Genomic DNA, 12,177 nt, shown 5'->3' with positions numbered 1-12,177 from the left:
ACTCACACACTCATAAACATACACACACATACACACAAAGAACACACACACACACACACACACACACACACACACACACACACACACACACACACACACACACACACACACACACACACACACACACACACACACACACACACACACACACACAAACAAACCAACCCAGCATGGTTTGAAGTAGTAGACTGCTCATCGAGGCCGAATGCTGCCAAATACTTGCGCCAACATTGGGAAACCAGATAAAATCCCTGCTGAGATCAATTAGTTGTTCTCCGCTTCGAAACAAAATGACCACAGGCAGACCTAGCATTCATTTTGATCCCCAAATAGGGGGGAATGGAAACTGGGGAAACATTTGTTCCATTTGCATCGGTTGTTGTCGGTTGTCGAGTATTATTTTTAAGTGAATTCAGTGTCTTGATTAGGATAACGAACAAGTGCACTAATAAATATACATAACCGCATGGCATGCTGTTCAATTAATTTGTCAAAGAGAAAAGTGATGTGGCAATCAATATACTTCATTTCGCTATGATCAACAAATCAGAATGGATCGAATCATGAAAGTGGAAATGAATAATCTTTCTTAGAATGTAAATTGTCTAAAAATACTCAAAATGGCTCGACGTGGGCCTGCATCATATTAGGATTTCTCCATGCGTCCACACATTTGTTTTCTAAATGCCATGACACCACTTGGTTGGATACTGGAAGAGGCCCCTTCGATGCTTTGTTTGAGAGAAATGTATTAAATCTGAGCTTTTGAGATCACTTTTCTCCTCTTCTTGTCAGCTTTTGGATTATATATTATATATAACTCTTTTGGCTGACACACACACCAACACACATGCACAAACAAACACATGCAGAAACCACATACACATGCACACACCACCACACACAAGCGCACACACACTCGTATGTGCCATCATGGCGCAGATCATTTCCATCATTTCCGTCCCAAAGGGTTAACCTCTCCAGTCATTTACAATCATGGCCACAGATTATGTGTTAGGGTCAGCTTACCCCTGAGCAGTAGTGGACTCAATCTTGTTTTTTTTTTTCTATCCCAGGAAGAATCTATGTTCTTGCCCAAGCTCCAAGGAACAGGCACCCATTTGGACTGACATGACTTGCTGTTCCTTTGGCCAAACCTCATTCTGTAGGTGGCAATGGGCCAGCATGGCTATTGCCAGAATCCCCCCTGCCTGGAGTTGTAGCTGGTTCAGGCGAAGCAGGGAATTCATCTTCGGAATAGTCAAAACAGCAGAACCCTGGATCAAGGGTAAGCATCTGTCTGCCAACCTTTATTCACATCGACTTTCTAAACACTAGCACAGAGGCTGTATATGTGCATTTGTGTGTGTGTGTGTGTGTGTGTGTGTGTGTGTGTGTGTGTGTGTGTGTGTGTGTGTGTGTGTGTGTGTGTGTGTGTGTGTGTGTGTGTGTGTGTGTGTGTGTGTGTGTATGTGTCTGCATGAGTGTCTGGTAGACAGTATAAACAGTACCCACAACAACAGGCAAACTTTGCTTGTTCTTCTGTGTGTTCTGTAAGACCTTGGCTGACCTGTTCATTTTGGGGTTGAGCATGGTTCCACAACTGAAAAATGCAACCAGAGAACTAACTAACGTGTATGTTAATTCAAAACAAGCCAGCCAGCCAAACAGGAAAAATAAACCACCACGCCAGTCGCCACATCAAAGCATGCCGTAAATCCAAAACAGATAACTGAGAGGTCTCCTGTGTTTTTGTTTTGAAAACAAAAAACATTATGGTGAGTAAAAAAGGTTGGGAATATTATAGACCTCAGTGAGTTGGCTCTGTGTCTGTACAGATCTAACGCATTTCAATGAAATAACCGCGGCTAACCAGTGTGGGCATAAGAGGGGGAGGAGAGGGCCTTTGAAAACGTTACTGTGGAGACAAATTTGCGTGTGAGGTTCAAGTATATTTGTTTTTCCGACTCCATGTATTAGATGAATCATTTATGATTCTAAAAGAGAAATTCCTGTTCAAACATGATGTTAGATGTTAACATATGAATACGGGGCCAAATGTTTCTGAAGATATTTTCCAAGTTTGACTTTGCTTCAAGGAGGAGAGCAAAGTCACCTCCTCCTGACAGAATATGACATGTCTATGGCTGGTCGTCATTCTGCCGAAATGTTCTCCAGGGACTTGGGATATCTGCCTACTATGTATTGTATATGTTGTTTTCTGTGGTATTCTTTCGTATAAACTTGCTTTCGTTGATAACTGTATGTTCTTTGTGCGTTCTTCAGAAGAGCTGAGCTTTCAGCCCATTTCTAAGCAAGCTTGTTGAACAACTGGGATCTTTTCCAGAAACGGCAAACACATCACACAATGGAGGGTTATTGTGTTAGTTGAAACAGGAGAGAGGGGTAGACAGTACATATGACAATGATGACACACTTACAGCAGCCAAACTGGTCCAGTAAAGTATCTGTTTGCCCTCTGTATGGATTACACACTCAATTCGATGAAGAATTAGCCTTGAGTCCTCATCAATAGCTGTCAAATCTATAAAATAGAGTGCCTCTTCTTTATGCCTGTTTGAAAACCCGGCCACATATACTTTTATGCTTTATGGCAAACTCAAGCCTAATTGAGCTGTTGCCAGTTTTAAAATGAAACTCCTTGGTAACAAATTTCGCAATGATTAATTCTTTCATAATTTACTGCTTGTTTCCCACTTCAATTAGGTCATATTGTCCCTATAGGAGCAAAAACATTGAAATCCCTGCACATATTAGTTGATCTAAATCATACAAGTGCGCTATAAAGCTGTTTTGAGAATCAAAGGCTTCCGCTCCTTACCTGAGTGTGAAACTCTCCAGGTGGGACGCACTGGACAGGAAGACGTAGAAAGTCGCCACGTCTGACATTTTCAGGGGCTTGGAGGAGGTCTGGACCACCAGGGAGCCCCCCAGCCTCAGCCGAAGGAACGTGGGATTCCCAGGCGGAGTCCTGAGCAGATTGACACTTCCGATTCTACTCATGGGTGTTCCCGAGCCGCCGGGAACGGGTCCTTGTGCCGCTCCCATGCGACGAAGGCTGTCCTGGGGCGCACACTGACCGCCCCGGTCCACGCGGCTTTTGAAGTACACCTCCGCGGGGTTCCCCTGGGACCCTCCCCTCGCCGCGTCTCCAGCTCCTCCTCTTCCTCCTCCTCCTCTTCCTCCTCCTTGCTCCTTGCTGGAGCTCGCTGACCGACTGGTTGAACCGAACCAGGCGGGCTCTGGCTTCAGCTGGGCCAGACAGTACCCGCCGGCGTGCACCAGGCAGGCCCCCCGGACCTCCCTCGTCTCCCAGTAGGCGTACGCTGTGACACAGTATGCCTCCCTGTCGGCCCGGGCCTCCGCCCCGCCCCCGCCGCCCCAGCCCCAGCCGCCGCCGCCCCCGCCCCAGCCGCCGCCGCCCCCGCCGCCGCCATCCGCGCCGGGCGCCGCCGTCGTCGTGGCAACTCCAGAGGGCAGGTGGAAGAGGATCCTCACGACGGGAGCCGAGGAGCGGATGTGCTGGGAGAGGAGGACCGCCTGGATCCTGCGGTCCCCCAGGAGGAGCTCCGGGGGGACGGGAGCGTCCACGGACAGCGGGCCGTAGGAGGCGTTCACGGCCGGCTGTAGGAGCCCCGCCCCGGGCCCCAGCCCAGCCCCAGCCCCTGCCCCCCCGGTGAACAGGAAGCTCTGCTTCTTCACCTTCAGGCTGGCGTTGGAGGCTGGCTCCAGGGTCTGGCTCAGGAGCAGGTGGTCGAGGTTGAGAACCTGGAAGCCCACCGAAGGGTAGAGTTGGGAAGGCAGAGCTGAAGTCGGAACGTCGTCGTCCATCTTCTGGTTGTCAGCAGCTACAGGCGGTAAGAACCAGAGGTTGGCAGTACAGTCAGCAGCTACAGGCGGTAAGAACCAGAGGTTGGCAGTACAGTCAGCAGCTACAGGCGGTAAGAACCAGAGGTTGGCAATACAGTCAGCAGCTACAGGCGGTAAGAACCAGAGGTTGGCAGTACAGTCAGCAGCTACAGGCGGTAAGAACCAGAGGTTGGCAGTACAGTCAGCAGCTACAGGCGGTAAGAACCAGAGGTTGACACTACAGTCAGCAGCTACAGGCGGTAAGAACCAGAGGTTGGCAGTACAGTCAGCGACTAGTCTCATGATGCTAACAGATGATAGAGCATCATTATAGCATTACATTTAGTTAATTTTAGGGTTATTTTGTTAGCTGGCACTTAGCTGTATGTTGTTTACTCTATGGTACAATGGTTATTTATTACAGTAAATAAACAACCAAAACCAATCCACACAAGGAAAGTACCAAACACTGGCTTGACACATGACTAATTTGAGCAAGTCAGAAACAGAAATTGCAATAACATGCAATGTTGTCGAAAGCGGTGAATGCTTTTAGCGTTTTCCTACTCTTTAATAATTTAACAACACAGCAGTCTTTGATATACTTAGTGAATAAATGAGGGATAATGAATGATATTATCTCTTTGTCCGTTCAGCTATTGTAAGGGAATGTGTGTGATTGATATTAATGACTTATAATTACGAAAACAATAAAGTCATTCTATAATAGTGAGTGCATATAAAAACCATTATTTTTTTTAATTACATTTTTGCACATAACAATTTATTGATGGGTTGACTGAAGATGATTTTGTACTGCAAGTGTCTCTGTACTGTTACAGAAAAATTAAAGAAATACAAAATAATGTGCCTGATACAATCTTTCTTTAGACTATATACATATATATATATATATATATATATATATATATATATATATATATATATATATATATATATATATATATATATATATATATATATATATATATTTAAGAGATGCTGATGTCCCCAAATGGTAAAAGTGACAGCCCCAATTTCCAACCACTTCAATTAAAACCCTTCCTCTGCAACTCTGTTTGACAATATTATGTTAAAAACTAAGAACGTACAATCCTTAGAAAGATGTCCCGAGTGGATCAGAGTGGATCAGGAGGCTGTGATAGCCACTGAAACTCAGTTAAGAAAACTCATAAAGTATTTACAACCAGACCACAGCAACACAAAGATTCCACAAGCTAAAGGCTGTCATTAAGATTATAATACAATTGGTAGTACAGTCTAAAACACTCTAACATCGTTATAAAACGTCTATTGATGATGTACAATGCACCCGCAGGTCCTATTTTTTTTCCCGATATGTGTAATATTGCACTTTACTGTTATTTGCAATTCATCACTTGCTGTCGTGTCAGGCTTCCAGCGGTTTGCTCCAGTGTGCTATTTTTTCTACATTACCCAGAAGGACTTTCGGTACCCCTCTCAGGAGGCAACAATATCTTAGATGTACATTTATAATTGAATAAATGAATTAAATGCATTGTAACGATCTTTATAACAGGCTATAAGTGAAATACTAAACAAAGAGGTAATAGGATCTGTGTGTGAAAAATATCACCAATATAAGTTTTATAACGATGTCAAAGTGTTTAGGCTCTCCTTTAAGGCAGCACAGCTGTCTCCTTTTATAATATAGATTATAGATAAACACACACACACACACACACGCACGCACGCACGCACGCACGCACGCACGCACGCACGCACGCACACACACACACACACACACACACACACACACACACACACACACACACAGTTACCCTCGTTAACTTTTACTCAGGGAGACACAACATTGACAATATTAGGACACAACAGATTAAATACATCGTTATTAGCCTTGTGGTTTAGAGAAAGAGAGAGAGAGAGGGAGAGAGAGCGAGAGAGCGAGAGAGAGAGAGAGAGAGAGAGAGAGAGAGAGAGAGAGAGAGAGAGAGAGAGAGAGAGAGAATAAATATATGTTTTGATCTATTTTGTTTTGGAATCTGAAAAAAAGTTTTACACTCTCCCTCCTCGCCTAAACTGGAACAACGCGCCACATAAATTATATTCCTCTATTGCGTGGAATGTATATCAGGCCTACGATCAGTAGGTTCCCCTGGCCCTCCATTAGTTCACCTTTATGCAGCCAGAGATATTGTCAATGTAGACTTATTGTCCTAGTTCGATATGATTGAGCATGTAATTGTTGCTGATAAGGGTCAAAACATAATAAGTAGGCCTATTCAAGGCGACAGATTGATGCATTTTTCATTTACTCCAGATGCGTTTATGTAATCTCACCAACGTGACAGTGCATACCCCCATACACAAGGTTATACATGTTAACACCTTATTTATTAAACCGAAAAGATAACTCGTTTTGCTATTTTTTCTGAGATATGAAACCCAATGACACATTCAAACGAAATGTAATTTAAAGAAAAGTTTGTGTCGAGTGCAACAAAATGACCTCGCAGGATGTCTAAATGTAACTCACCTGGTAAGACGGCCATAAGAACAGCGACAGCAAACACATGAAACATTGGATATGCAGGAACGCTGAGCCTCATTTTGCTGAACGATCACGTTGGTCATCCACGGTAGTTCGCCAAAAACGCACAGAAGTTAGTCCAAGTGTTGCTCTTGAAAGAAAACGCTGCAAACCAAACACCAAACGAAACACGGTATCCCAACCAACTCTAGTAACTCTCTTGCATGCAGATCCGCGGGCTTCTCTCTCATCATAACGCTTCTGTAAGTTATTTCATCAATGACACTTTCAATCAATGACAAACTTTGTGGGATTGAAGTTGACCCGATTTACTGACTTCCCCCCCCCCGCTGGCAGTCTCGGCTCTACTTGAAGAGTGAGCGGCAGCAGGAGTCGAGCTCGCTCTGAGAGAATCACACGGATCGCTTCGACAGATTAATCCGAGCCACGTGCGTAATCGTGGTCGGGGAAAGAGCGGGAAGGCACACTAAATCAGGGGATCACGCGCTCATCTGGCAACCAGCGGTTGAGGACGGGTGATGACGTCGAGCTCCACCACATTTGGGACACGGTTCTGGAATAAGGTTACTTTTTTACATATAAACATTTTATTCTCCTAGGTCTTATCATTCGTGGAAAGCATGTTTTTTTTTTTTTTGAGCTTTCTTAATCAACATTCATATTTTTCACCAGGTTGTAAAGGGAGGCCTAGACCTCTTCAGGCAGAATTATATTGAGTGCATAGCACACGTTTCCCCAGCTGTCTGTGGGTCTTATAAAGCAGAACTATATTCAATTCAGTGGTGTCAACCTTTAGGCCTAGGCTACTAATTTTCTTCCAAATAAAGCTTTTATCGTACATAGCTAATATGTTCTCTATGTTGCATATTGTGAACAATATGCGAGGACAAAATCAATTAAGAATAAAAAAATATACATTGGCCTTTGTTTCTATTTTCTGTATCCCTGCCTAAGGCCCTAAGGTCTAAGGCCAATAGCCTAATCAATGGACTTTGTGTCAGATCCGTTTTCAGCTTTGCAATGTCACTACAGTTGGAGCATGAGGGCGATATACTCGCTACACTAAACATGAATGTTGTCATCCACGCCGTGAAATTAAAACAGCATAACGGACAGGGCAGGCGAATAGAGCCATTGGGGTGCCGTTTTAACGCAATCCTGATATCAGTGGATCCTCTTCAGCCTACGTGCTGACATTCGTACAAGTGTGTTGCTTTGTTTGGGTTTAGGGTTTGGGACCCCTGTCCGAGCAACACTTTATAGCTGAGTTAAATCGGGTGACAGGGGGCTGGTGTGTGTGTGGGGGGGGGGGGGGGGGGGGGGGGGGGGGGGGGGGGGCAATCACACTGGCGGCGGTCAGGGCTTTAGTGCATTTTACTTTCCCCCTCTCTTTTTTTCACATTGGAAGTGACTTTCCTGCCAGGTTGAGAGAATAATGTTTCCTGGCATCATTAGCCGGTAAGCATTCCCACTCTAGACTCAGGAGACTGATTAAAATAAATATGTACCTTAGAGAGAATTTAAGGATCTCTGATTGCGAATAAAACAATGAAGAATGAAGTGAGCCCACAGGAACTTAAGAGGGTACTTCAGGGAGTCTGAGGGGTGTACTTAGATGGATCCCTCAACGTAGACGACTTCATGTTCTTTTGACACATTTGCACTGCTTCTATTGTACGTTGATTTACAAGGGGAGGGTAAATGTAGGGTGGTTCTGAAGGATAGCTTACGGTTTCAGTTGTCCTGGTGGATTCACAAACGGTCCTTGTTTTAAAGTTGTTTAATGTCGTCAAAATGACCAGGTGGTATAATTCAGCCATCGGTTACTGTTGGTAGGGAAATGTAGTAAGTTCCATCCCAGTTCCATCCAGATGCAGGTCATTAAGGAGCAGTGAAAGTCATCTCACGGAAGGACGATGTAGGCTGAGGACATTGGGGTGGAATCTAAATCCTTTAAACCGGCAGTAGAACACCATCATCTGATCTTGATTTGCTGTATTCATCAATGGACCCCCATGAGGAAATTGTCTAAATTAACCTGTTAATCATGAGCCAACATTTCTTTGGAGTTGCTAATTCAGTCGGCAGTGAGTAACATGTTCATTTGTATTTTTGCTTTATAATTTAAAGCAATTAGGCTCATAATAGGCCGACGGCTATACGTCCTTTAGACATGATATCCTGCTTCTGATCAAAGCTATTACACTATTGATTAATATCATATAATACCACGTTCTTAAATTGAAATGATCAAATCAATCGAGTAATAAATTAATCTAGCCGGCCCTTTCACTAAATTAATACATAAAAATAGCTTTGACCTTCATACCACCTTTTCTTTAATCAATGTAGATTAATCTGTTAATCACACCCAGTGTTATTATAAGTGTTAAGCAGAAGGATTTCACGTTCTGAGAGAGAATGGAAGACAATTACAATTTAACAAAGAGACCAGAACTAGTTAATATGATCAAAAGCATTGCAGTTAACCTCTCTCTCTCTCTCTCTCCCTATATATATATGGTGTGAGTGTGATTATCCGTTACAAGCCGTTTTGAAAATCGGGCCCTTCTGAGATCACAAGTGGGCGTGTCCATCTAGATGTGTGACGGATAGATGAGCAACGTTCGCTACAGTCCACTGGGTAGGGCTGGTAGACTGATCTATCCAGCCCACATCTAGGTCGACAAGCCCACCTGTGATGTAAGAAGAGCCAGATTTTCAAAACGGCTTGTAACAGCTAATCACACTCACACCTGGTGGCATGTCATGGGACCCTTTAAAATACAATTTCATCATTGTGGGAGTGTGTGTGTGGGGGACGGCTGGTTGACGCAGCCTCACCTGGCCCCGTCTGATTGGACTCTGGGGCTGGTGGAGTCTGCACACCTGTTACAATATAAGCAATCAGTGTGCAACAGGTTAAACCAGCCGTCACCACACGCACTCAGGAGATCTGCTGCATGGCAGCGCGGCATTCTTTCCATGTTCATTAACTGCAGCTTTAACAATAAACCAGATATAACATGACCGCCCAGCAACCTTTGTGTTAGGAGGAGCCCAGAATCGTCCCCTAGGTTGAGTGTGGCAACGATCATTTATAATGATACATTGATAACGGTATGTGATAAAGAGGGACCGATAAGGTACAGAGGGGGGGTAGTTTACATAGAGAGGTTGCTTACACTGAGGGGATGTATGCAAAAGGGGAGGTTCTATACATTGGGGGGTTGTCAACAGAAGGGTGGGAGGGGGGGGGGGGTACAGAATTCGGTTGTTTACAGTGTGTGTGGGGGGGAGGGGGGGTAGTTTAAAGAGAGGTTGTTTGGAGTGGGGAAGGGGTAGTTTAAAGAGGGGGATAGTTTAAAGAAAGGTTGTTTAGAGTGGGGAGGGGGCTAGTGTAAAGAGAGGTTGTTTACAGTGGGGGGTTGTTTGTACTAGTCAGGGTTGTTTAACAGAGGGATCTTTACAGTGGGGTCTAGTTAATAGAGGGGGTTGTTTACATAGGGAGGTAGTTTATAGTGGAGGGGTAGTTAATAGACGTGGTTGTTTGCAGTTGGTGGCTTTTTAACAGAGGGGGTCGTTTACAGTGACTTATCTGTTTGTCCGGATCCATCCCAGCACCAGCAAACGCGTGCTTTATCAATTCAGGAACACACAAAGGCTGCATTGCAGTGACACATCCGTATCCTACGGCCACACTCACACCAAGCAGCAATGAAATAGGAAATAGAAGCCTCCATTTCCATGCAGATGAAGGTCAGTCAATATGTTCATAGCAGGGGGGGGACGACCATATTATCAATTAGAGAATAGATTTATCCACTGTTCGGCTTTAGTATTTAACGTACTCAAGATAACACAATTTACAAGTTTGAAATAACAGTTCTTCTCAGAACATAATTAAAAAGTAGCACTTAGAAACACCACTACCATGGCTCTGCATTCTAACATTCATGCTCAGTGTGACCTTGTGAATAGTTCAGAAGTGCAAAGCTAGGATCCAGGTCACTCTTTCATGTACAAAGTGACGCCCAGACGAAGAACTGAATTTACATCTGATGCGCCCCGTCATGTGATTAGTAGGTCTATTAACCCTCGCTGACAGTGATCCAGTGTTTCAGCTATCGATATGGAACGTGTGATTAAGATAACACGTCCTAATTTAGTAAAACGCCTTATTACCCTCCATTATTACCAAACCGTGGAACAGACGAGAGCTGGGGATAGATTGACTTCAAATCCAGCACATACTGTTATGTGAACTATAGTCAAGGGGATTGAGAGTGTTTTGTAATGAAGGAAAAATAAAGTTCACAAAGTAAAATAAAATGAAATTAATGAATAAAGTGTTTCCTTAAAGAGGAAACAGTTAAATCATTAATGAAGCAAATGGGTAGCAATCCTATTACAGTCGGTTATCTTCTGATCCTCATAGATTGGCTTTTTTCATGCTCTTTTTGTTGTGTGATTGAAATGTTGCGCTTTGATAGTATAACAGAAGGTCATGAAGGGTTTGTGATCTTCTGATCTTCATAGACTGGCTCGTTTCATGCTTTTACTGTTGCATGATTTAACGTTTGCGCTTTAAAAGCATAACAGTAGATAATGAGGGAGGTGGTTAGAGGTTTGGGGCTCTCTATGGGTGAGGAGGGTTGACAGTCAAAAGGTGAACTCTTTATTGAACAAACGTGCTACAAAACCTTTTCTCTCGGTATGAGGAACAGGGGAAATGTCGGTAGACGATCTTGCATTAGGTTCAGTGAATTAGCTGGGGTCAAACCATTGTTCATAAATCTGCTGTGGGTAAAACTAGTACATGGTCCCCCAACCTTCACCACCATGCTTCTGAAAGTTCCTGGGTTTTGTTCTCTGATGCTATTCAGAATCAGAATGGTTATCAGCCCAGCCAGGTAATTCACAGAGGGAATTAACACAATATATAATTTGTCCTCAAAATAGGTCCAAGAATCACAAAAAGGAGAATAATAAGTATTTAAGGTATGCACTGTACATACAAAAGGGCCCGTAAGCAATTACAAGCCGTTTCAAAAGCGACCCTCCAGTGACATCACAAATGGGACTGTCGACCCAGATGTATGATGGATAGATCAACCTACCAGTTGGTACAGGCCACAGTGTAGGCTGGTAGGCTGATCTATCTGATATAGTTCATAATAATACATACTATCCAGGGTGCTACTGGTTTGGTGTCTACTGGGAGAGGAGCTGTCCAGGGTGCTACTGGTAGGGTGGCACTGGAGCTGTCCAGGGTGCTACTGGTCGGGTGCCTACCGGTAGAGGAGCTGTCCAGGGTGCTACTGGTAGGTTGGCACTGGAGCTGTCCAGGGTGCTACTGGTCGGGTGCCTCCTGGTGGGGGAGCTGTCCAGGGTGCTACTGGTCGGGTGGCTCCTGGTAGAGGAGCTGTCCAGGGTGCTACTGGTCGGGTGCCTACTGGTGGAGGAGCAGTCCAGGGTGCTACTGGTCGGGTGCCTACTGGTAGAGGAGCTGTCCAGGGTGCTACTGGTCGGGTGCCTACTGGTGGAGGAGCAGTCCAGGGTGCTACTGGTCGGGTGCCTACTGGTGGAGGAGCAGTCCAGGGTGCTACTGATAGGTTGGCACTGGAGCTGTCCAGGGTGCTACTGGTCGGGTGGCTCCTGATAGAGGAGCTGTCCAGGGTGCTACTGGTACAGGATCTCTCCCCCTCTGCCTGTCCTTGGGCCTAAGGGTTATGTATCTGTTTGGTTTGATC

The 12,177-nt window shown here is 44.6% G+C and overlaps 1 protein-coding gene across 1 annotated transcript in view; it reads right to left on the bottom strand.

Annotated features, from left to right (window-relative positions):
- LOC115543031 (transmembrane protein 132C-like) overlaps positions 1-6,804 on the bottom strand; it is a 33,613-nt gene extending 26,809 nt beyond the window's left edge. The window contains exons 1-2 of the mRNA XM_030355567.1: positions 6,410-6,804; positions 2,843-3,869 (exon numbers count right to left, since the gene is read on the bottom strand). Of these exons, the coding sequence (XP_030211427.1) occupies positions 2,843-3,869; positions 6,410-6,482 (1,100 nt within the window). The 5' untranslated portion in view covers positions 6,483-6,804. The remainder of the gene's footprint in view (positions 1-2,842; positions 3,870-6,409) is intronic.
- Positions 6,805-12,177: the final 5,373 nt, after the last annotated feature.

This window comes from Gadus morhua, chromosome 4 (genome assembly GCF_902167405.1).
Source record: "Gadus morhua chromosome 4, gadMor3.0, whole genome shotgun sequence".
Lineage (NCBI taxonomy): Eukaryota > Metazoa > Chordata > Actinopteri > Gadiformes > Gadidae > Gadus > Gadus morhua.
This window is presented reverse-complemented; position numbering and strand designations above follow the sequence as displayed.